We start from the raw sequence: 25,415 nt of genomic DNA, 5'->3' as shown, positions 1-25,415 counted from the left end.
ACTCCATGCCAACATGGATAGTGGAGGTATGAACTATCCATGTTGGCATGGCGTTAACTTTGTTTATTTTACTTAGTTTGTGGCGAGCGTAACCCGGAAGTAGCGCGGCGCCATGCTGGCGCCGTGAAAGTAAAGAAGTACCAATTTTTCCTTGCAAACTAATATTTACATAGTTGTATGTTTCACATGCTTATTATTTTGCAGACAGGTTTTATACAGAGGTGTCCACATAGCCTCCTTGCGCATTTATCAGCTCCTCTAGTTGGGCCATGACATGGCATGACTCTGTAGGGCAGAGCGTCCTTGTGTGTGGCTTTTTTCTGCCACTTAGTCACAAAAACAGTGCAGATAGTATGCACAAGCAGCTTTTGCTGAATAAAATGAAATGTGGCATGCCTATAATCTATGACTACTTTGGGATGGAGACTAATTATTAATGGATAAAGTTGCATGGAGCTCACGAGTTATGTATGATATGACTTATAGGGGGTATTCATTCTGGGCCACTATTTACGATGGGGGAAATAGTGGTGAACGCCTATTCAATGCTGTCTTTCCCGACAGCATTGAAGAGGCAGATCGACAGAATGGGCCCAACTTTAAAAGCAGCTGCGATCTCGGCCGAATATCAACAATCCACGGCCGTTTACGCAGACACGTCCCCTTTTCACTGAACGCGAAGTGGGACATTGAATCGCGCCTGGCGATCTGCGGTCGAACAAAACGAAAACAGGCCAGGGTCATGGCTGTCCAGCCAGATCGACAGTTGTGACCCGGGATTAAATACCCCCCATAGAATAGCTTTGAACACGTGTAAGCTTGTTGATCCTTATGGTGTGACTTAGGTCTGTTTTCACTGCCCAATGGTGCCCATTTCCCTGTTAATAAGCTGTAATTACACCGGAGGTATATTATGTTGATTCCAAATACCAGCTTATATATCGGGTAACTACTAAAAACCTACAAGCTAAAATCAATACATTTTTGTATGGAATACAATCATCAAAGATTCAGGATCACATTGAATTTGAACTTGAAGTAATACACTTATATCAATACAGGATGCCCTTGCTGCTTTGGACACACCTCTGGGTCCCAACAAGAAGAACTGGACACAAAGCACCCCCTTGTCAGAGGTCATTGGAAGAAATATGCAGTTAGCTCTAGCAAACAGTAACCGGCAAACTGCTGCTGCTATTACTGCTAGCCCCCAATTAAAGGCAGCTGAGCAAAAACAGGTAAAAAAAAATATTTTTTGTAACACACTTTAAATTCATTTTTTTCAGTTAAATGCAAAATGGTTCTGTTCCATATAGTTTAACCTATGGTAGCTTTTCTAACTTTACCTGACAGACCAATTTCAACCAATATCAGTTTGCTTTCAAATGCGAATGTGTTATAGCATACATTAGTATTAAATGTCACGTAATTAGCTAGCATGATTTATTATAACAATGCTTATGTCCATAGCAAAAAATATATTCAGGTTGAGTATCCAAATATCCATTATCCAAATTATTCCGAAAACCATACATTCCAGAAAGTGAAAAAAAAATTTCTTGCTAAAAACACTACTGGGGACATCTGTAACTGGCACTACTGGGGACATGATATGCAACTGGCACAAAATATGTGAAAGAAAATGATTGCTTGGCTTTCTCATTTAGTACCTGAGATTGGACGCAAACTTTGTTTCATGTTTTTGTTTTATTCACAAATAAAATATATTTGTGTGTATTTCATGTGTTTGATGTGTTTTATACAGCATAATGCAAGATACATCATTGAAATATAAAAATATTCCAAAATACGGAATAATCCCATTTGCAAAATTCTTCTGGTCCCAAGTATTTTGGATAAGGGATACTCAACCTGTATTTGCTATTGTTTATTTTTCATCTGTACTAATTTGTATGACTCCATAACCCCTGGGTACATACTTATCAGACAATGGCAGCAGAGAAGCATTAATGGAACCACTCTGCTGCTGGGCATTGAAGCTGATGTAGCTGCTTATTTTATTTGTTCATTTGGTAGTGAATTACAGTACAGGATTGCTCAATAAACCGGTTTCTCTTTTTTTTGTTGTACAGATTAATGAAGAACCCAAAGTGCTTAGTGATGTAGTTATTTGTGTGAGCAAGAAGCTCAGTAAAAGACAAGGGGACCTGAATGGCATAGCAGCCTCACTCGGAGCAGAATACAGGTAACTTCTTTTTTTCTTATTTGCTACTACCATTTCATTGACTATTAAAGTATCACCTTTTACTGATTGTCTAGGAATTTCCAATTTTAGTGTGATGCATTTATTGGGCAAATTTTGCAATTTTTTTATGCTATAATTTTATTTGCTAAAGCTGTTTGAAATTAATTTATTACTTTTGTCTAATATTTCAGTTATAAATTTATAGAAACGAAGACACCTAAGTTTTTTTATTTATACCATATGCTTTGTCATATTGTAATAACTCAAAGCTTTATGCTCAGCTGCTGATTGTCTACAGCGTATGTAAAAATACAGTTGTGAATTGATTTTTTTGTGTGTATTGTAGGTGGTGTTTTGATGAAAGTGTAACTCATTTTGTTTATCAAGGAAGACAAAATGACACAAATCGTGAATTCAAATCTGTAAAAGACCGAAGTGACATCCACATTGTATCTGACCACTGGCTCCTGGCTGTACGTATAATCTAAATCTGTGTTCTATTTATGCTACGTTTAAATAAATTACAGACTTTCTCCTTGTCTTACTATGCAACTTTTTTCACACTTGCCTAAAACCTTTGGATGGTATTGTATGTAGTGGGAGGTGTTTTTTTGTTTGTTTGTTTTGGTGTTTTATATTTATGTGTATGCAAGTTTAATAAATTAGCCCTTAAATTTTACCATTGTCCTTAAGGATTCATTGCTACAGACCTTGTATGGAAAGTAGAAGAGATTGCATTAATGAGAGCAAAGTGAAATATTTTAGTTGGTTTGTAACAGATTCATTTTACATGGGGATGGGAATATAATTTTTATAAATTGATGTTTTAATGATATAGTCACATAATCCAAATGAAAACAATTAAGTTGAGTTCAATTATACCCCTTTACCCCAAAAACCCTGGTCGGACCCTGGTCTTTGAATGCTGGAGTATCCAGGGTCTGACCCTGCTTTATACCCCATTTACACAGCACTTTGACCTGGGTCGGACCTGGGTCTGCACCATTGAACCTGGGTCAGCCCTGCCTTAAATAATAAATAAATATATATATATATATATATATATATATATATATGTGTGTGTGTGTGTGTATATATATATATATATATATATATATATATATATATATATATATATATATATAATATTTAAGGCAGGGCTGACCCAGGTTCAGTGTTTTTTAGGGGGGTAGATGGGGAGTGCTGTCGTTGGGAGGAGGGGGGTCCCTGCGGCTGCTGAGGGGAGGGGGGTACCTGTCAGCCTGAGGTCGGAGCTCACTCAGCGGAGGAGATGATGTGCGCCGCTGCTGTACCACTCCCCGCAGCTGCGAAGTTCCTGCGGCGAATGTACAGTCAGTGGCGGGGGTCCCTCTTGCGCATGGGAACTAGTACTAGTTCCTATGCGCTGGAGGGACCGCCGACACTGACTGTCCATTCGCCGCAGGAACCGGCTGCCTGGGGATGGTACAGCAGCGGCGCACATCATCCCCTCCGCTGAGCTACGACCGCAGGCTGACAGGACAGGTACCTCCTCCCGCAGCAGCTGGGCACATCTTCCCCAGCGCTGCACGCTGTGGACCCGCTGCGGGTGCCTGCACCCGCAGCGGGACCATTTACACCACCATTTATACGGGTCCTATCCGGGTTCTACCCAGGTCAGGACCTGGGTACAAGACCCGTGTAAATGGACACGGATATACCCCATTTACACCGCCGGTGATCCGGGTCTGACCCTCAGCTGACCCGGATTTTTCTGCGGTGTAAAAGGGGTATTAGTTACTTGTTATTTCCTTGTATATGCCATTCATGTCTTTGCTGTGGTCCCCTGTTGTGCTATTTATTCCACTAAGTGGTGGCTGAGTGTGTTGGAATTGCTCCCGCTTAACCTTTTATTCATGTAAAGCGATTCGTTCCCTTACTACCTAATAAAACAAAAAAAGGCTTGGTGCTGTTAAGCATCTGGTACCACAGCAGATCTGGCAAATTGCATTGTAGCTTTACCTTATGTAGACATACTGATGAGATTTTTTATTTACGTCATGTGATCAGTATTTTAGGATATATATATATGACATATAAAAGCTATGTTCCCTTTCTGACAGTGTGCAGAAGAACAGAGACGAGTCCCCGAGTCTCTTTACCCTCATACCTACAACCCAAAAATGAGCCTGGACATCAGTGCAGTGCAAGATGGAGCACAGAATAGCGGTAAACTTTCTAAAAGTGCAACCTTCAAGCCTGCTGAGGTATGATTAGTGCATTGTTCCACAAACCTCTATTAATGTTTTCAGTTGTCTAGGGATTAAGTGGTATTGGATACCAGGCTATTTAGTGGCAGTGTACGATCTATATTAATACTAGCACTTTTCTACTAATAATTTTGAAAATAGTGTACAAGCTAGCTAATTAGTATTGCATTTTATACAACATCCATTGATCCCAGGCAAGTGTATCCCCCTTCTCTGCTATTTTTACATGTGCAAAGGATCCCCCTGTAGCAGAATTTACAATGTAGCTGATGATAGGGAAAAGGGCATGATTGATTGGACTGAATCGCCTTCTATAGCTATCAGTAATTGTGGCTATTAAGTATTCTGTCTGTCATGATGTAGGGTGCTAGTCACCAAGAGAGCACAACAGCAAAATTTTAGTTTTGATGCATCAGATCAAAAATAAAATAACATAGAAAATAAAGCATAAATACAAATAATAATAATAGTAGTAAATTAAAAATCTTGTACAAGGAATAACCCAAATAAAATGTTTGGTACTGGTTTCCTAGAACGGCCACAATCGCGGGCATCGTGTACCTTAAAGTTAAGGTACACGATGCCCGCGATGGACCCGATTTCCTTTGAAATCAGGTCCATTTTGCCGGCAAAGGCAAAATCGGGGGCATCGCGTCGGTCGCGTGCATTAACATTGCCCCCGACGCGATGCCCGCGATTTTGCCATAGGCTTCAATGTTAAATTATTTTTAACATTGAAATCGGGAGCATCGCGTCGGTCTTGTGCCATTATAATGGCACAAGATGAGATGGACTTGATTAAGTCCATCTCACATAGGAAACAATGTGAAATGGGCCAATATGACCCATTTCACATTGTATATGGGCCCGTCGTCACCCCACGATTGACGCCAACCCGAAGTGTGGCGAGCCCGCGAGGGGCGGCGGTACGCGTCCTCCGACCTTTTCATACCCCTACTATCCACGTCAGCGTGGAGTTGAGAATATAAAGTGTGGCGAGCGCAGCGAGCCCGAAGCGTGGCGAGAGGGCGCGTATATCTGTGAAGTTATATGCGTCCCCTCGCAGGGCTCGGGCACTTTATATTCTCAACTCCACGCCGACGTGGATAGTAGGGGTATGAAAAGGTCGGAGGACGCGCACTCGCTGCGCTCGCCACGCTTCGGGTTGGCGTCAATCGTGGAGTGGCGTTGAGGGGGTAAAATTGGGGGTCTGGGGAATATTTCACATTTAATCCAATGTAAAATAGGGTCCCAGGGGCCCTATTCACATTTGATTCAATGTAAAAATCGTGTCGGTCGCATCGATGCGACCGATGCAATTTTTCCGACACGACCACCCCGATGCTAATCGGTGTGGCTGTGCTAGAAAACATGTACCAAATGTTTTTATAGCTTTTTGGGTTTAGTTGAGGGCTTAGTGTAGCTTTTCAATGTTAACAGTCGCAAAGCAGGTTAGCATTAAACTCGCCTTTTACTTACATTACTAATCCAAATAGTGTGGTGTTTCCAAAAATTTCCTGGGTATAATCTTGTATATAGTCTAATTCCAGCTTTGGCCTGTGCCAGTTCTGCAGCAACTGGTATTAACGTCAGAGGCTCTGCCCTTCATGAGTTGCTGTGTGTGCTGCTATTAAAGTGTAGTGTCCCGCGTATAAATGTTTAACGTGTTTCATAGCACTGTGGCTACTTTATATCAAGGATGCAAGTCACTGTATACTGAGATTTTAGTTTTATGCTGGGTACACACCAGAATGATTCGGCCTCAATTCCCCCAATTTCAATACAATCTTGACCGATTGTATGTAAATTGGGCATGTTTTAGCGCCAATCCGATGCGCTTCCCTACTGGTCGTTTTTCAGATCCTACCTGCTGCACCCTACATTACTTCAACTTTCTTTCCACTTTAAAACAGAAATATAAGAAACGGGAAGTTCCAGTGATTTTAGTGGTAACCTCCTAAGAGTAAGGATTCGTAGTGAAAGCATACAGTGCGTTTACCACAAGCTTGCTTTGTAACCACACTAAACTAAAAAGGCTATCCACTCTTATTTCTTTACTCAAGTGTGTTATTCCTTAACAAATATTTTTTATTTCTCCTTCATCCTTGGGGACACTGAAATCTACGCTGGGGAATAGAGTGGTGTATCGGAGGAGTCGGCACTTTAAGAAACTTGAACTGTGGTATGGCTCCTCCCCCTCTATTCCCCCCTCAGACCTCAGTCTTAGTTTAGTGCCCGGAGGAGTCGGATCCCTGGGCAAGGGCTCCGTTTGGGGCCTTTTTGTTTTACTTGTTTTTTGAACTTTTTACACAGGCAGCCAGCGCGTGCCGGCTGCCTGCAACGTGGGACAGCTCTCCGGGGAGTCAGAGCGGCACCGCTTGCGGCGCACGCGGCTGACTCCGGTCACAGACGCATCAGCGTCTGGGTCCCGCCACAGCTGCCTGCGGCTTGTGTTACGGGGCCGTGACCTAGTCGCCCGCCTGAGAGAGCAGGGCGTGCGAGCGCATAGCGCTGGGTGACGGCTGGACCAGGGTTAATTCGCTGGTCCAGCAGGGAGCAGACAGCCAATCAGCGCCGCTGTATACAGCGCGCGCTCTGATGAGAGGAAGGGGCGGACCAGTGAGTGGTCGCGTCCTAGCTGCAGTCCTCTGCGCCAGACGCCGGTGCCTGCCACGCTGCTCCCTTGTCGGCTGTGCCTCTACAGTTCACTGGAACAGGACAGCAGGACGCTTTCTCTCCCTCTTCAGCCTGGATATTGTTGAATACTGCGCTGGGTGAGTGGAGGGGATTTTCTCTTGTGAGACTTCCCCGCTGGAGAGTTATCAGGTGGGCCTAATTCGGGGAAGGTGCGCTCCTCTCCCCCTATTAGTGTGGTGCTTTTGCTCTTGGTGTGGGGTCCTTGTTGGGGGCTCTCGTTTGTCTGGCTTATTTCACCTCCTTTCACCTGTGTGTGTGTAAGGGGTGTGTGTGTGTGCAGCATGACAACCAAGTCTCAGTCAAAAGCTTCTCCAAAGCTGTTTGTATGCACTAAGTGTGAGCAACAGTTTACGCAGCATGTGAAGGGTGTATCCTTGTGTAAGGATTGCTTCAAAGGGGATGCTGGGCAGAGTCAGGTCCCTATTCTGAACACTGAGGGAGTTACCAGTGTGTTAGCCACTCTGGCATCAGAGATGGCTGCATCTCGCAGGGACAGGGAGTCATTGCAGGTGCAATTGGCTTCCTTGTCTGCTGCGGAGCCTACCTGGGCCAGAGAACTGATTACATCAGTGAAGGCGTTGGCCCAAGCAGCTGCGGTGCCTTCGGGGTCCGCAAGTGCTCCACCTCCCCCGAGGAAAAGAGGTGTTCCTTTATTGTTACAGGGGGATACTTCAGAGGATGAACCGGGGGACCCCTTGGAAGGGGATATGTTTCAGGAGGATCCTATTGATCCTGTAGAGGACGTTCCTCAGGAAGAGGCCCAGGGTATAGAGGCTCTCATTCAGGCTATTAAATCTACCCTCAATATTAGCGAGCAGGAGCCGCCGACGCAGGTTTCTATTTTTGGGAGGTCTGCTAAGGCAGTGGTCACCTTCCTAGAGTCTATGGAATTGGAGAAACCTCTTCTGGATATTTGGAGGTCTCCAGAAAAAAAGTTTCAGTTATCTAGGCGGTTTAAGGCCTCTTACCCATTTGCTCCGGAGGCTAGGGCAAAATGGGAGACTCCGCCGTTGGCAGACGCGTCTGTGTCAAAGCTTTCCAAGAAAGCGGCACTTCCCATTCCTGGGGCAGTGGCCCTCAAGGAGGCGCCAGATAGGCGTCTGGAGGCGGGGCTTAAGCAGATTTTTTCAACCGCAGGTGTGTCACTTCGGCCCATTCTCGTGATCTCCTGGGTCAGTAGGGCCATGGAGAAATGGGCGGAGGATTTGTCAAAGGGTCTGAATGATCAGGGTTCTTCTGAGGAGTTCATTCAGTTAGCAGAACAGATGCGGGAATCTGCAATGTATATTGGAGAGGCTGCAAGGGATTCTGCGGCTCTGGTGGCAAGGATTTCGGCTCAGTCCATTACGGCCAGGAGGTCTTTGTGGCTTAAGTCCTGGCAAGCGGAGGCGGACATTAAAAGGGCGGTAGAGGCTCTTCCGTTTACGGGAGAGGTCTTGTTTGGGCCGGAGTTAGACAAGTTGATTTCTCTGGCCACAGGAGGCAAATCAACTTTCCTGCCTTCCGCGACTCCGCCTCCCAAAAAGCCTTATCAAGGGCCGGCCTTTTGCTCCTTTCGGGGGGCACCTAAGTTCAGAGGTAAGTCCAGAGGATCCTTTACCGCTTCTCGTGGCAGAGGCAGAGGGTTTGGTGGAGCAACCACTGCCTCAGGACCAGCTGCTCGGCGCGCAGATGTCAAGCAAACCGAAAAGCCCGCAGCATGACTCCCGGCCCTCCTACCTGGGGGATCCCAGAGTAGGGGCTCGCCTGTTGGACTTCCGGCAGGCCTGGGAGGGGTCTTGCAAGGACAAGTGGGTTCTGTCCGTCATTGCGCAGGGGTACAGACTGGAGTTTTCCAGTACTCCCCCTCACCAGTTTTTTACAATAGGTTTGCCTCACGTGGAGTTGAACCGTCAGTTGCTTCTTCAAGCAGTACAGAAACTGTTGACCGCAGGAGTTATAATGCCGGTTCCTGCCGAACAACGCACAGAGGGTTTTTATTCTCCCCTGTTCCTGGTTCCGAAACCGGACGGTTCGGTTCGACCAATATTGAATTTAAAAGCTTTAAACGTATATATCACGTACCACAGATTCAAGATGGAGTCTCTTCGTTCTGTGGTTGCAGGGCTGGAGCCGGGGGAATTTTTAGCATCTTTGGATGTCAAAGATGCTTATTTGCATATTCCCATTTACGTCCGGCATCAGAAGTTTCTTCGCTTCGCGATAAGGGATCTCCATTTTCAGTTTCGGGCTCTGCCTTTTGGCCTTTCATCGGCGCCACGTCTGTTTACCAAGGTAATGGCAGTGATGGTAGAGTTGCTTCATTCTCTGGGAGTAAAGATCGTTCCTTATTTGGACGATTTACTGATCAAGGCCGAATCCAGGGATCTGTTGACGCAGGCGATTCAGGTAACCTGCCAGACGTTATTGAACCATGGCTGGATTCTCAACTACCAGAAATCTCAGCTGAATCCTTCAAGAAGGATTGTATTCCTGGGGTTGATTTTGGACACGGAGGTTCAAAAAGTTTTTCTGCCTCGGGAAAAGATGTTGTCCCTGCAGGAGTTGGTTCGGCAGGTGCTTCGACCTCGGAGAGTGTCGGTGCACTTATGTATCCGATTGCTGGGCAAGATGGTAGCCTCGTTCGAGGCTCTGCAGTTCGGGCGTTTCCATTCAAGGACCTTTCAATTAGACCTGCTCAGGAAGTGGTCGGGCTCCCACTTGCACATGTACAAGATGGTGGTGTTATCGCCCTGCAGCCGTCTCTCTCTCCAGTGGTGGCTACTGTCGGCCAATTTGTTGGAGGGCCGACGTTTCGGAATCTGGGATTGGACGATAGTCACGACCGATGCCAGCCTCCGGGGCTGGGGAGCTGTTGTGTTGGGGCAGCACTTCCAGGGTCGTTGGTCGTCTCAGGAGGCGAAGCTGCCTATAAACATCTTGGAGCTTCGCGCGATTCGTCTGGCCTTGTCCTATGCGGATGGGATCCTCCGGGGGAAGGCGATTCGCATTCAGTCGGACAATGCCACGGCAGTGGCTTATGTGAACCGGCAGGGCGGAACGCGCAGTCGCGGAGCCATGCAGGAGGTACGTCCAATTCTGCAATGGGCAGAGCGGCATGCTCTGGCCTTGTCGGCGGTCTTCATTCCTGGGGTGGACAACTGGGAGGCGGACTATCTGAGTCGCCAGGATGTTCACCCTGGGGAGTGGGCCTTACATCCGGAGGTATTTGCCCAGATCGCCCACCGATGGGGGATGCCTCAGGTGGACATGATGGCCTCCAGGAACAATCGGAAGGTGCGGCTGTATTGTTCCAGGTCTCGGGATCCAGAGGCGGTAGCGACGGACGCGCTGACAGCGAGTTGGAACTACTCCCTCATTTATCTGTTCCCTCCGTTGCCCTTGATTCAGCTGGTACTCAGAAGAATCAAGCGGGAGAGGTCCACAGTCATCCTGGTGGCACCGAATTGGCCTCGTCGTCCTTGGTATGCCGACCTTCAGGGGCTCCTGATGGATCATCCTTGGCAACTACCTCTAAGGGACGATCTTCTACAGCAGGGGCCGTTCGCCTACCAAGGCTTACGGCAACTTCGTTTGACGGCATGGCTGTTGAGGCCGCACTGTTGAGCAGACGAGGAATTCCTAAGTCAGTGATTCCCACTATGATAAGAGCCAGGAAGGAGGTTACTTCACGGCATTATTATAGTATTTGGAGGGCCTATGTAGCGTGGTGCGAGTGCCGTAACTTGCCCACGGCTGTATTTTCTTTGTCTAGGTTGTTGCAGTTTCTGCAAGCCGGATTTAAGGCGGGTTTGCGCCTAGGGTCCCTTAAGGTACAAGTGTCTGCATTGTCAGTTTTCTTTCATAGGCGTCTTGCCGTCATTCCTGAGGTGCAGACGTTTCTGAGCGGGGTTCTCCGCCTTCAGCCCCCAGTGCGGGCTCCGGAGGAACCCTGGGATCTTTCTTTAGTTTTGGATTATCTTAAGTCAAGTGTTTTTGAACCCGTAGACTCTATTGATTTGCGGTTGTTAACTTGGAAAACGGTGTTACTGCTCGCGTTAGCATCGGCACGCCGGGTGTCCGATCTTAGCGCTCTTTCATGTCGGTCACCCTACCTGGTGTTTCATCCGGACAGGGCTGAGCTTCGGACCAGGTTGGATTATTTGCCTAAGGTGGTTTCATCTTATCACCTAAATCAGCCAATCGTGGTTCCAGCTCTTACGGGAGATTCCGCCTCGCTGAACGTGGTCCGAGCCTTGCAGGTGTATGTGAATAGGACCAAGGATCTCAGAAGGTCGGATTCACTTTTTGTCCTTTATTCTTCGGCAAAGCGAGGTTGGCCAGCGTCTAAACAGACTCTGGCCAGGTGGATCTGTCTCACCATTAAGCAGGCTTACCTTCATGCTTCACAGTCACCGCCAGTCAGGATCTCGGCCCATTCCACCCGTTCGGTGGGGCCGTCCTGGGCCGCTGCCAGGGGAGTTTCCCTGACACAGTTATGTAGGGCGGCCACTTGGTCGGGCCCTAATACTTTCGTTAAGTTTTATAGGTTTGACACCTTTGCGGCCTCTGCCTCCAGTTTCGGCCGTGCGGTGCTTCAGGATGCCCAGTGCCTTCCCACCCGTGGGGATGGCTTTGGGACGTCCCCAGCGTAGATTTCAGTGTCCCCAAGGATGAAGGAGAAAATAGGAATTTGGTACTCACCGTTAATTCCCTTTCTCCGAATCCGTAGGGGACACTGAACACCCTCCCGGCACTGTTCAGGCCTAAAGGGGGGGATTTATTTTGAGCGCATGCAGTTATGTTTGGTTATGCATGCGTCTGGGTGTTGTTGATAGCCTACTGAGTAGTATGGTTGTTCGTTTTGGTTTGTTAATTTCTTTCTCTCTCTCTATTGGGATTCCCTGGTCTCTTTTCTCCTCTCGGGCACGGTCAACTAAGACTGAGGTCTGAGGGGGGAATAGAGGGGGAGGAGCCATACCACAGTTCAAGTTTCTTAAAGTGCCGACTCCTCCGATACACCACTCTATTCCCCAGCGTAGATTTCAGTGTCCCCTACGGATTCGGAGAAAGGGAATTAACGGTGAGTACCAAATTCCTATTTTATCATTGTACCAGATGGCACTTCATTTCTGTAGCTAGAATTTGAATGAATGCTGCCAAATTGTATTGAGAATTTGGAAAATATGTTTAATTGTTGTTGGTTTTCTGCTAGACAGAGTTGATATGCAAGATCAATAGGCAACAAGCTGTTATACCGGTAGGTCAATAGGCTAACAACAAAAATGAACGCTAGTTTGTGTATGAACATGGTCAAAGTAGATAGGCCGAGTGGTGGTTATCTGCCTTTAAGTTCTTGGTTTCCATGACTGAGTTGTTCATATTACATTCAGTAGACTGCTGTGCAGTTTTACCCTGCTGGAGTGAGAGCCACACAAGTCTTAGGGGGTTATTCTGGTTGATTCGCAAGGCACCAAACCCCACCTTGCGAATGGTAGCCTGGCTCCCACCCATTTGCAGCGTGTGTATACATAAACATCCGCAGCCTGCGGAGAAACACCAACATCATTTGATGGTCGCCGAGCATTGAATAATGTGGAAGGCACACCCAAATCTAAGGTTGCTCAGCGCAACCTTAGATGTGTGTGCACTCTGAAGTAAGTGAGCGGGCAGCTGCCCCCTCAACTGCATCATCGGCCCATTAGCATGAGAACGCCCAGCGAGCAGCGCCATTAGCCAGCTGTCCGTATTCAATGCTTTCGCCTCACTCGCCATTTCCAACTCGTCTGTTTCCTGAGGCGAGGTGGAAAAGGCAAGTGCGGCTGTCAAACGGTGAGGCTCCCTGCATTCGCGGTGAACTGCAAACTTTGCTATTCTGGGGAATCCACACCAGTATCTGGACTCATGATAGATTGACTCTAGGTAGACAGGGTCAAGAGGTTGACATGAAAAAGGTCAACATGAGGTTTTTTGTTTTTTTAAAGAGCCGAAAATGTGCCGACAGGCTATATTTCATGCCCTACCCTCCACTACCATGTGGGGGGAGAATATAATAGTTTGCCGAGGCACTGTACCCGAAGCATGGCGAACGTAGCGAGCCATGTGTCCAAACCCACCTATGTTGAAATAGACACCCAAAAAAATTATGAAAACCTGACGTCGAGCTTTTGACCTTATGAATGTAGACCTAGACATTGTAGATCTAAAATACCATAGCCTTTCCCGGAACATAGAATATGGCGAGGGGGGCTGGACAGCGAGGATGGCTTTTCCTCGCTAAAAATACAGTATTTGCTTTTCATTCATTTTTGTTTTGAATATAAATTGAATTCTTCAAGGAAGTGACACTGAAATTTGCATTTAGAATAATGAACTGCAGGATGAAGATGACCAAGTTGAAATATCACCTGTAAAAGATAATGCTGGAGCAGCAGCAAGTAAAGGAGGTAAATGCTTTCACTACATGTTTGTTATCAACCACAAGATCTATCAACCTGTTCTTGTTAAAGAAATTGAGAAAATGTACCTTTTTAATTACACAATGTGGTTGGGTACGGGATCCTGACCCAATCCGTTAAGTATTTTCTCCTTACCCCTAATCCTATTCCTGACCCACCCCTCCCGCAGCCTCCCTAACTGCCCATAGTGAATGTTGATGAATAAATCAGTGTTTCCCAAACTTTTTTAAAAACCGCACTCTAGTATGTCAGCATTCTTTTTCATGGCACCCCTAGAATAAATTATTTTATTGATAAATTCTGTTTTTCAAATAAAATTAAGTAAATTGGTCTGCTTCCCCGTACACACAGTTCAATGTGGTCTCTTTTTTTCAATTCGATTCAGCTGCATTCAATGCCGATTCAAACCCGATGCACGATATCGAAATCGCATTGAATAATGCAGGCGAGACTATATAGTACAGATTTGGACTATACTATATAGTCCACATCAAATGCATTTTGCTTGCCGTTCGATTCAATACCAATCGAATCAGGATCAAATCACAAGCAAAATCGCACTGTGTGGACCCCCCTTACCTGTCATCCTTCGGTTATTTATGTGGTGGTATGTACAGGGTTGTGCTTTTGGTTGTCCCCGTTTCATGATTGCCAACCATAGAACTGGCTTTGCCTATCATTTTGACCATAAAAATGTTGATTTGTTCCTTATCCACAAACCTGAGCCCTGTAAGAGCCTAGGCACACCGTTTGGGAAGCACTGAAATCATTGAATGATCACACTTCCTATGCTCCTCTGCCACATTGGCTTTTTAAAGTAACATGCAAATTCAGTACTTTTGAATAATTAGGTTTTTTTCATCCAAAACATTGGAACGTTTAACTTTCTTAATTTGCTTCAGGTGCAATCCCTCAAACCTTGCTGCCTGATGCTGGGTACACACCAGAACGATTTGGGTGGAGTTTCCCCAATTTCAGTGCAATTTCAACCCATTGTATGTAAAAAGAGCAGAATTGAGCATGTTTTCAATGCGATTCCGATCTGATGCGCGTCCCCGCCGGGAGTTAAGTTGCTTTGGAGATTTTATCTGCTGCACTAAATATTAGTCTTCTACATTTGGATTGGGTGCAGGTCGTGTGCTCCAACGATTGTTTCACGCTAGTCTCACAATCATGGTCGTTCTGGTGTGTACCCTACATATGACTACAACAATTTTATGAGTGCATGATTGTCTTCCTTTGCTTATTTAGAAGTGCATTGTTGTAGTTGAGTTTTTATTTATTATTATATGTGGCCAGCTCTTACACAGACATTAGAGATGAGAGAGAATTTCCAGCGACAGCTTCAAGAATTGATGTCTGCAACGTCTATGGTGAAGGCACAAGGACAAAGGGCATCACTGAGCAGAGCAGGATACGATAACTCGCCTTCCACTCCAGATGGTGCTCGTTCAACACGTAATGGAAGGAGCAGGGTTTTAGAAGCACGAAGGTATATAGAACAGCCTTCCAACACTGGAAATCTTACTTAAGTAACAGTGAAGAGCAATCAATTATATAGGCAATATGAATAATGCCAATATGTATAAGCCCGTAGGCCGGTTGCAGAGGCACTGTGCAAAATCCGTACATTGAGGATGTTCATGTGGATTCAATTGCTCACATGGACTATGCTTGATGCATTAATACACACATGGGTGCAGTGACTTTGCCATGGCTATTAAGCCAACAATATTGTTAATTCGTATACTCGCTCACCATACTCTATGGGATGAATTTAACAGAAACTGCTGCGTAGTATTGTTTTTTTTTTTATATTTATTTTCTGCCAGTTGGGAGGATGGGGTATCCTTTTACAAAAAGGGGGAAAAAAGGCTACCGAGTGGTTGTTCTTTTACCTATAGTTTGTACAGTACTAAATTTGATTCCTAGTGATTCACATATAAGAACCAGGCTGATATGATATTCTACTATGTATTTTACTCTTAAGAATTATTTGTCACTTTTTTAGTTTTTACCCACATATACTGTACCAACCACTCTTGGATATCAAGGAAGCACTCCCACTATTTTCATGGTCAGAGGGACTGCACCACTGTAGGTGCCTCCTCCATGGTTCCATTAGCCCTGGCTGGCAGAACCCCATACTAGTTACAAAGCCCTACGTGACCAGGGCCCAAGTTATCTAAAGCATCTTCTGATTCCATACTGTTCTGTTTGATTACTGCGATCTGTAGATGAAGGACTTTTAGCAGTATGTAGAATCTGTCATACTTCATCTGGGGTATCTTTGGGGAGGACCTGTTATGTTGGGAATACTTTCATCATGAGAGCATTAAGGGTTTCTCTGTCACTGTGGCAGCCTGCTTATTTTGTATGATGGGCACAAATGTGGTTGGCTGATAGAGAATCAATCAGTGGAGAGATGGATCACTGCTAGTATTAGGAGTATGTCTTATAACCTGTTCTTGGGAACATGTGTACTTTGACAGATTGGGAAGTGCCATTTAGGTTTTGTGTATTGCTGCATTGATGAAGTGGTTGCACAAGGTGGCCACCTCCGTTCTTACTTGTGACAATTTTGCTCAATTTGCTATATGCACAACTATAGTATTTGCTATTGTGCCTCTTCTAGCTTTGGAATGTCTCCAAGGTCGGGATATGAAGGTTACTTAAATCTGTTTTTTTTTTTTTTTGTAGTTCTCACTTGGCAGGGGTTTGTTTTCATAAGAGACCATTTTCTTTTTAGTTGAGGTTTGTACTATGAAAACCTTTGTTAATAGCACTCTTGGCATTTCTTAAACAGATGACCTTCTGGTCCTTTGTGATGCCCACAAGAGAGCTTCGCCTTTCATAGGATTACTGTATATTGGAACGTGAGAATGTGTTGACTTATTCTACTGGATCAATGAGCGGCATGGAGCGGGGTCTGAGATTCTGAGTTCACCCACCTGTATGACGACCTCCCAAGATTTTAGGGGATACGGCCACTAGGTCTACAGCCATTAGGTCCACCTGACTGAAGGTTGACATGGTCATTAGGTCGACATGGGGAAGGTCGACAGTCAAAAGGTGGACATGGGGTTATTCATGATTTATTTATTTTTTTCGAGCCTACATGTGTATTTAATGCCCTAACATCAACTATGGTGTGGTGGGAGAATAAAGTAGTGTGCCAAGCGCGTAGCGTGGAGAACGAACGTGGTGCACTTTTTTAGTGTCCATGTCGACTGTGACATTCTGGACCAAAAAGAGCGAAAAACTCCACGTCGATCGGATGCTTGTGTTGACCTTTATGCATGTCGACCTTCAGTGGTCGACCTAATGCTTGTAGACCTAATTTATGTCTATCTAATGATCCATACCCGATTTTATTGTCCCCAAAGAGAATGAAGAGGACACTAAAAACAGGATTTTTGTATTGGCATTAAATTATTTTCTCTGCATCCAGTGCCAGACACCTGGATGGCCACAATTTTATGCTCCAGTCTTCTATTTTAGGTTTTTTGTTTTAATCCAATAATCTTTAGTTGTTTTTCAAAGTTACAATGTTTAATGATGTTGGAATGGTGTGTTTTTTTTAATCATAATGTTTTTTATTTTTCATTGTATTTCTCGGTTTTCTCCTTTTTAAGGTGTAGTTGGAATAAAAACAGGCCTTTGTATCGAACCACTTTGTTTAGAACTTCTTAGTGTCACAACTCCTAGCTGAGCTTGTGTAACCCAAGGCATTAATGTCCCCTAATCACAGATTCAGAGAAATAGTTTGAATGCATGTACAGAACAATGCCGTTTTAAGGCTTTTATTTTTTTATTTTATTTTAATTGAAAGTCAGTGGCAAGAAAACCATACAATACACGTTAAATAAATAGAAACATGTATAGGATATTGAAATGTTGTCAATAGGTGTTACCTTCCTAGAGACTATTTAATTCTATGTTCTACAAGAATGTTCCTATTGGGCCACATGATATTTTAATCGCATAATTTAAAACTATCTCTTTCTTACTTACATGCTCAGTTTTACGAAATTGTTATTGAAACACTTTTTGTTGTTATTCTTCTAGAAATTCTCGCCAGCCCACAACAGACCTCAATACAGAACCATCACAAAATGAGCAAATTATTTGGGACGACCCTACTGCGAGAGAGGAGAGGGCCAAGCTGGCGAGCAATTTGCAGTGGCCTTATAGTCCCTCTCAGTGCACTGAATCTCTGCAGCCTCAGATAAAGATGCCGGCTGCTGATCAAGTTCAGTTTAAGGAATCCTTGACTGATACAGAGTTAGCTGAAATGGGTAAGAATATCTTAGAAATGCGTCTTTGACTTTCCATATAATAGTCAGACATGGAGACCTCCCTGGCCCTGATAGGCAAGGTAGCAGATAGTGGAATACATTTTCCCATGGAACCTGGTTTCATCAATTTACCCATAAAAACACCTCGGGGGCTATCTCCTTTAATTCAAAGTGCTCACGTGTCTGCTCTAGAAGAATCCTTTCAAACCAGCCAGTAGATACTTTTTAACCCTGTGACAATACCCCACCTTTGGAAAGACTAGGGACCAGATGTATCAAGATTCAAAAAGTATTAAAATGGAGAGTGATAAACAACTAGCCAATCAGCTCGTACTTGTAATTTTTTTTATACCCAGCCTGTAATATGGCAGTTAGGAGCTGATTGACTGGCTGTTTATCACTCTCCATTTTAATAATATTTGAATCTTGATACATCCGGCCCTTGATGAGGACATGAGCTGAGTCTGGATTATACCTCTTCAAATGTAAAGCTTTTAGAGGTCCAAACCCATCTCACACAATTGTATTTGCTAACAAACATCCAGAAGTGGGAGATGTATGGATACACCTGTTTGGAGGACGTATCTCACAACAGTGTAATTAACCCTTACTAGTGACTTGTGAATGACTACAGAACAGACTTTAGCAAATGTAAAATGCTTTTAATAGCCAACTATATATAGATTGTAATGCTTTGAATTTAAATATATATCATTTTGCAATCCAAATATTTTTTTTGCAATTCACAGCCTGGTTTAAATAATTGTAATTGTTTTTTTGTTTTGTTTTTTATATTCAGAAATGGTCCACATTGAATGTTGAATTATGTTAAGTGGCTCGCCATTGGATCTGCTATTAGCGCTAGGGCTGTTGAGGCCAGACTAGATGTTGGACATGAAAGGGTTAAGCATGACTTTCCATTCAGTTACATACATTTTGTTTGGTGATATGTGCTGTTAGAATGAGGTGGGAATGCTCATTATGGCATCCTATTGTAACCGCATCATTGCTCATTTTAGCTTACAAAACCATTGGCGTGCAACATTAAATGAGAGCTGTGGGGCTACTCTAAATATTGGAAATGTATTCAGCTACACTTCTTGGGCCAACATCACTCCGAGTGAATAATGCTCCATAGTCTTTCAAATGGAAGACAGATGATGATTGACCACAATCTCCAAATTTATTTCTCTTGTCAGAGGCATGTGAACTAGAAGACACTACAGCAGGAGAAACCCATCGAAAAGAACAAGACCTCCAATCCCCAGCCAAAGAAGACAGTCTAATCCCCACCCCACAAGCCCCAAGTATCGCATTCCCACTTGCCAAGCCGCCAGTAGCACCACAGCCCAAGGAAATGGTGAGAATTTGGATTTACTTTGTTACTATTACAGATCTAATGTTTTTTATTTTTTATCTATGGGCTTTTGGTCTATATTAGGACATATTCTATATCAACCCTCTTTGTTTGAACCAATTCTAAGAAAATAAGAGTAATAATAAGTAAAACTTTCCGGCACATGATCTATATTTACCTCCATAGCAGGTTATGTATTTATTGTGTCATAGCAATGCTGGGCGCCACTACTATGTGTCATCATTTAGTAATCCGGGAATATATACACCACAATACAGCACTTTAAAACAACAGTAAAAAGGTATATACACTCCATTAAATGTAGGGTGTCTGCTATCCCTTAAATAAAAAGTCTAGGTAGGTGACTTGTAAAATGTTATACACATGAAGGGATTGCGCGACCACTGGTGTTATATGCTGCCAAATATAGATCTCAGAATGAACCAAATACTACGAATATGTTATAAAAAAAATGATGTATTATGTACATGTGGACATATATTTTAATATATGTAATTTTTTTTGTGTATACTGCCTGTTACTTTCTGTTCTTGCTGTTGTCAGAATGAGAACAAAATAGAGGATGAGAAAGCTAAAAAGGAGCGCCGATTCCAGCTGTCTTCCTTGACTCCCCAGGAAAGGATTGATTACTGTCAACTCATTGAAGAGCTCGGTAAATTAATTTGATGGTGTCATAATACTTTGCTGTCTGTTATCAAAACTATCAAAATCTTATTGGTCATAAATAGCAGTGATAGATTATATTAAGGTCAATGGCTGTAGCTGTGAATTGACAGAGACTGGAACAGTATTTAAAATGTTAAACATTATGGACACATAGAGCTTACAGTATTATCTACCTTCTCCGGCTCGCTCATACCTTTCTATGGAATAGATCACTTACAATACATTTGGTATTACGCCACTGTTACAGTCTAGTGCTACAGGTGGGGTGGGGACTAAATTACTTTTAAAGGTAGAATAAAGCCTTTAACACAAAATTTGACACTTTAATTTATGGGCGTTAGATTGCTTCAGACCTTCTAAATTGTAAATCTATCTGGCTATTGCCGATTCACAGGGGAAATACCCTGTATTACACTCATTGGTACTTATATGTTAGGTGAGCGCCCACTATAGTAAGTACGCTCATACCCCCACTATCCATGTCAGCATAGAGTCGATTTTATATAGTGTGGCGAGCGCAGTGAGCAGACGCGTAAAACTAAGCAAATAGCTTAGTGGGCGCCCAACTAACATAAGTACCCACTCATTTCCTGAAAGTAACTTTAGAAGTCTTTGTTAATTTTCCCTCTAATAGTGTCCAAAGAGTGAAGAGTTTTCCATGAGAAAGCCATTTCTGTCCCAAAACAGAACACATTTGCTTAGGTCAGTGATGGCTAACATTGACACTCCAGCTGTTGAACTACACATCCCAGCATGGCCAAATAGCAAAACTGTAGCAGGGCATGCTGGGATGTGTAGTTCAACAACAGCTGGAGTGTCAAGGTTAGCCATCACTGGCTTAGGTAGATTAGGGGATATATACACACTGAAATAAACTCCTCTCAGAAACTCGCAAAATGGTCTGGCCAAGCCGTTCAATGATGATTAATTATGGTTTTGTAAATTACAATATTCTGCCACAATGGTTTTCAAAAATCTCTTACATTTAGCTTTTAACTTGATTTAATGTTCGTCATGTCTTCAAATGAATGTGTTTGTGTATTGTGTTTTGCATCTGGCCTTATTCTGTAATACAGGATAATAGGATATCTTGCTTTGTATACTTCCAGGTGGAGTAGTGATAGACAAGCAATGCTTTGACCCAAGCTGTACTCACATCATAGTTGGGCATCCTCTCCGTAATGAGAAGTACCTTGCTTCAATGGCTGCCGGAAAATGGGTGCTTCATCGATCTTACTTGGAGGCCTGCCGAGCTACAAAGCATTTTATTCAGGTCTGTTATACCAGGAACATTTCCTAATGTTATTTATTCATGTTCTCATATTTGCTGCAAGTGTTCGTGGAACTGTAATGTTGACATGCTTGAGATTCCATATACAACCATAGTTTGCAGAACAATGTGTTCAATGTACAGTACTGTATGTGTAGGTTTGGTGAATGTCCTCACTTAAATTGTTCTAGTGACATTAACACAGTATTGCACTATTACTGACTTTATTATTGATGTGTGTTCCCTGTAGGAAGATGATTATGAGTGGGGAAGCAGTGCCATACTGAATGCGATTAGTAACATTAGCATGCAACAACGGATGCTGGCTGAGGCAGCAATGAGATGGAGGAAGAAACTGCAGAAGATAAAGCAAGATCTGGGCACTGTGGAAGTATGCAGCTGCACGTGGCGGGCCACTTTTTACATGTTTATATTAGTTATCTAATATGTCTTTTACATCTGTGCCTAGGGAATGGCATTGTTGACTCCATAAACTAATGCCTCTAGATTATTGTGTTTATGTAATGTATGCAAAGCATACATCTGTGTCATTACCATACACTGTCAATATTGGTTGCTTTGAGGATGTTGAAATCAGAGCATCAATTATCAGACCTGATGAACATGCAGGACAGCTTTGTATGTGTAGCTGACCAATAATTACTTAGTCACAACAATAAGCTGTTTAATTATTAGCCCAATCAGCAGACTGAGTTGATCAGGCCAATAATAGACCAATGTTTGCCAAGCATTCCAAATGTAAAAACATCCATTAGGGAATTGCAGTATTCTGGCAACTGCAAAAAGCAGTCACTGCTGTATGCCAGTGTAAATTATGTTCCAGTATTTCAAATGGCAGTGGTACACAATATCAGACATCCTCATTTTTCATCCCAAAGAGGGTCTCATGTTGGATATTTCAGTAGTGTCTTTTTTCAATGTCACATGTCTATGTTTAGACCTGAATTGTCATGTTATGATCTTTTTCAACATTTGCAGGGTGCATTCAGTGGATGGAGAGTTATGTTAAATGTTGACCAAGCGAAGGAAGCTGGGTTTAAACGTCTTCTGCAATCAGGAGGGGCAAAGGTCTGTATTATGTTACTACTGTGTTAGGAAATAAAACTGTACTCCCTTGCAGCAGATTCTGAAAGTATATTTCCATTGTGGAATGTGCAGCGATGGGTTTAGATCAAAGCTGTATTAAGACTCTGCAGGGCCTGGGGTACTTAAGAGAGGGGCACCCTGAGGCCCAAAACTGAAATCGTAATACATATTTTTATATAGTATATTTCAGCATGCTTCAAATCGTATATGCAATATTCCCAATGTTAAGTAGTAGGAGTGCGTAACAGAGGTGAATACTTTACATAGGCAGTCTCATGATGCTTCTGTGGCCTCTGGATTACATATGCACCATTTCGGAGCCACTCCAGCTTCTTCTCCATGATCCTGTGGCCCGCATGAGTGCAAGTAGAGCTAAGAAAAGAACATTGAGGCATGCACGCACACATACCATACATACGTACACATGCAGCATATTTATATACATTCACAAGCATAGCATACATACACAAAAAGAATACATACAGTACATACATTATATACATAAACACAGCATACTTACAAACACCAATATTAAAGCAAATAAGCCCCACAAGCAATCAGATTTCACCCCAACTGCAGCTACCAAGACATCAGAGTGCTCACTGGGCCAGCATACAGTATAGTATTAAAGGTGCCCATGCCCCTGCCGCTGGCACCACAACAAGTCAGCCTCAGCTGGCTAATCCAGCAGCAGCTCAGTCTCAAAGCACCATGTAGTCAGTAGAAAGAGAGAGAGGTGCTGCCTGAAAGCGGAGGAGCTGTGCTCTTCAGCACCACCTACATGCAGCATTTCATACACTGCTTCCTCCCTGCATTTCCCTCAGATCCACTCTATATAGAAAGGAACCTCTCATCTGGCTCGATTGATCGTCGGGCAAGGGGGGTTTTCAGTTACTCGAAAACCCCCTTGCCTATGTGGGGGGTTTATTCAGAGTGGATGGCTGGATCAGTGTGGCTACATCTGTAATGTAAAATAATGAATTAATTTTTGGTGGATGTGTTTCATCCTCCATGTCTGTCAAATGTGCAATTTCTCTAAGCAAATTGTACGTATAATAAATGTTTAACTGAATGCATACACATTTTCCCACCATCTGGATCCCTTCCTGGGCAGGTCAGCTAGATTGTATTGCTGCCTGTGGTCTCATGGGAGGATAATGACTGCTTCACTGCCCTACTCTTAGTATGGAGTCCTGCTGCAGCACACCTAGCTGAATCGGAGCGCAATGTGTGTCTTCAGCAAGTCTCCATAATGACACCCTGAACAAGTCTGGGGTGGGATTATAACACAGCAGAGTTGAATTAGTGTACTGGTCCTTTAAAAATCATTGTTATTTTGTAACTTTATTTTGTAATGCATGCACTTCTAGGTATATGTCGGCCATTCTCCCTCTCTGTTTAAAGAGGCAACATACCTCTTTGCAGACTTCAGTAAACTGAAGCCCGAAGATGCAAAAGTCAATGTATCAGATGCCGCAGCGCAAGGAGTGAACTGTCTAAAACCAGAGTATATTGCTGATTACCTTATGAAGGTAATGTGTGACGAGGAAACTCCTAATGTTAAGCAATAGAAAAAATAATGGATCGTCTCAGTTTTCCTTCTTTCCAGTCTTATGTTTTTTTTTTTTGTTTTTTTTTACTAGGACCCACCACCTCCTGCCAGCAACTACTGTCTCCCAGATACTGTCTCTGTTCATCAAGTTACAAACCATGTGACCTCCCGCAAGAGGAAGAACTCTGATGACGCCAATGATGTGAAACGCTCTAGACTTAATTAAGATTGCTTTTTAAAAACAATATTTTTGTTATTTATAATTTCTGTCTATGATATATTCTCTATTCCAGGGGCAGCCAACGCCAGTCCTCGAGAGCTACCAATCTTTTAAAATGTGTCAGTCAGTAATGAGTGCACCTGTGTGGTGAGCTGGAAAACAGGAACTGTTGGTAGCTCTCGAGGACTGGCGTTGGCTACCCCTGCTCTATTCAGTTTATTTGTAAACTATTATCTCATTCCCCCTTATGCATTTTAATATTAATAAACTTCTTTTCAAGTAGCTGTGCTACATATCACATTCCATTTCTATTATTTGGTGTTCTGTAACAAATTGAAGAAACCTCCTGATTTCTCAGTCCTCTGTTCATTTGTATTGAGTGGTGACCATGTCCACTTATGTTTAATCTCATTCCTGTCGCCAAAAATTAATAAAATGTACAGACCGAAATTGTCTATTGCCTCTATGCTGTTTATCCTACTGCATATATTATAACTTTTCTATTTATAAGTTTGCTACATTCTTTGATTAAGTTGTTGGACGGTTAAGAACTGTTCTGCGTAAAGGCATTTTATGCGCAAATAATTGCCTTATGGTGTTTGAGTACAAAAAAACCCATACCTGTTGTAATTTTAATGTAAATAAAATAAACATTTTATTGAACAAAATGGAGTTTTCTATTAGTTCTGTGATTTATCATAGGCAAAGGTTGTCTTGTGTGTGTGCAGCTGCAGTATTCTTATCAGCTCTTGGGATGGCAGCAGTCAAAATAACGCCGCCGGCATTCCAGTATATGAATCCTGACATGGCTGGGGATGCCAATGCCAGCATCCCGATTTTAAGTATGTTTTTTTGTGTGTGTGTGTGTGTGTGTGTGTGTGCGCGCAGAGAGGGAGGGTAGTTAGGATTCAGCACTGGAGGACATAGGGCTAGCCTGGTGGGGAAGGGGAGATTTAGGTTGTGGAGTACAAAGGTTAGGGTTAGGCACTAACAGGGAGGTCAGGTGGAAGGAAACCTACTTACAAGACTGTCAGAATTTGTCGGTCATCTGTATGTAATACATAGAAAAAATAACCGATTATACTCACGATAATTCCTTTTCTTCGGAATACTTCATGGCAGCCTTACAATGGGTTAATCCCTCACCTCCTAGTATGTAGACAGGTAGTTTTTTCCACGTGACGCTAGGATCCTCCCCTTGCTCCTCCTCCTTATGGTATATCTGCTCACTCCCCCTGTCCCCCCCTCAGTCTTTGAATGTCTCCTCTGGATCCTAGCCATGAAAAAACACATAGAGGGAGGGTATATACGGGCTGCCATGAAGTATTCAGAAGA

The 25,415-nt window shown here is 43.5% G+C and overlaps 1 protein-coding gene across 1 annotated transcript in view; it reads left to right on the top strand.

Moving 5' to 3' along the window:
* The window catches only part of TOPBP1 (DNA topoisomerase II binding protein 1), a 57,653-nt gene extending 32,926 nt beyond the window's left edge, over nucleotides 1-24,727 (top strand). The window contains exons 15-28 of the mRNA XM_083188598.1: nucleotides 1,062-1,238; nucleotides 2,094-2,206; nucleotides 2,553-2,679; nucleotides 4,309-4,452; nucleotides 13,496-13,577; nucleotides 14,889-15,081; nucleotides 17,658-17,887; nucleotides 19,087-19,247; nucleotides 19,809-19,917; nucleotides 21,041-21,204; nucleotides 21,452-21,592; nucleotides 22,201-22,290; nucleotides 23,679-23,840; nucleotides 23,952-24,727. Of these exons, the coding sequence (XP_083044724.1) occupies nucleotides 1,062-1,238; nucleotides 2,094-2,206; nucleotides 2,553-2,679; nucleotides 4,309-4,452; nucleotides 13,496-13,577; nucleotides 14,889-15,081; nucleotides 17,658-17,887; nucleotides 19,087-19,247; nucleotides 19,809-19,917; nucleotides 21,041-21,204; nucleotides 21,452-21,592; nucleotides 22,201-22,290; nucleotides 23,679-23,840; nucleotides 23,952-24,086 (2,028 nt within the window). The 3' untranslated portion in view covers nucleotides 24,087-24,727. The remainder of the gene's footprint in view (nucleotides 1-1,061; nucleotides 1,239-2,093; nucleotides 2,207-2,552; nucleotides 2,680-4,308; nucleotides 4,453-13,495; nucleotides 13,578-14,888; nucleotides 15,082-17,657; nucleotides 17,888-19,086; nucleotides 19,248-19,808; nucleotides 19,918-21,040; nucleotides 21,205-21,451; nucleotides 21,593-22,200; nucleotides 22,291-23,678; nucleotides 23,841-23,951) is intronic.
* The last annotated feature ends 688 nt before the right edge of the window (nucleotides 24,728-25,415 follow it).

This window comes from Crinia signifera, chromosome 5, assembly GCF_055691185.1.
Source record: "Crinia signifera chromosome 5, ASM5569118v1, whole genome shotgun sequence".
Classification (NCBI taxonomy): Eukaryota; Metazoa; Chordata; class Amphibia; order Anura; family Myobatrachidae; genus Crinia; species Crinia signifera.
This window is presented reverse-complemented; position numbering and strand designations above follow the sequence as displayed.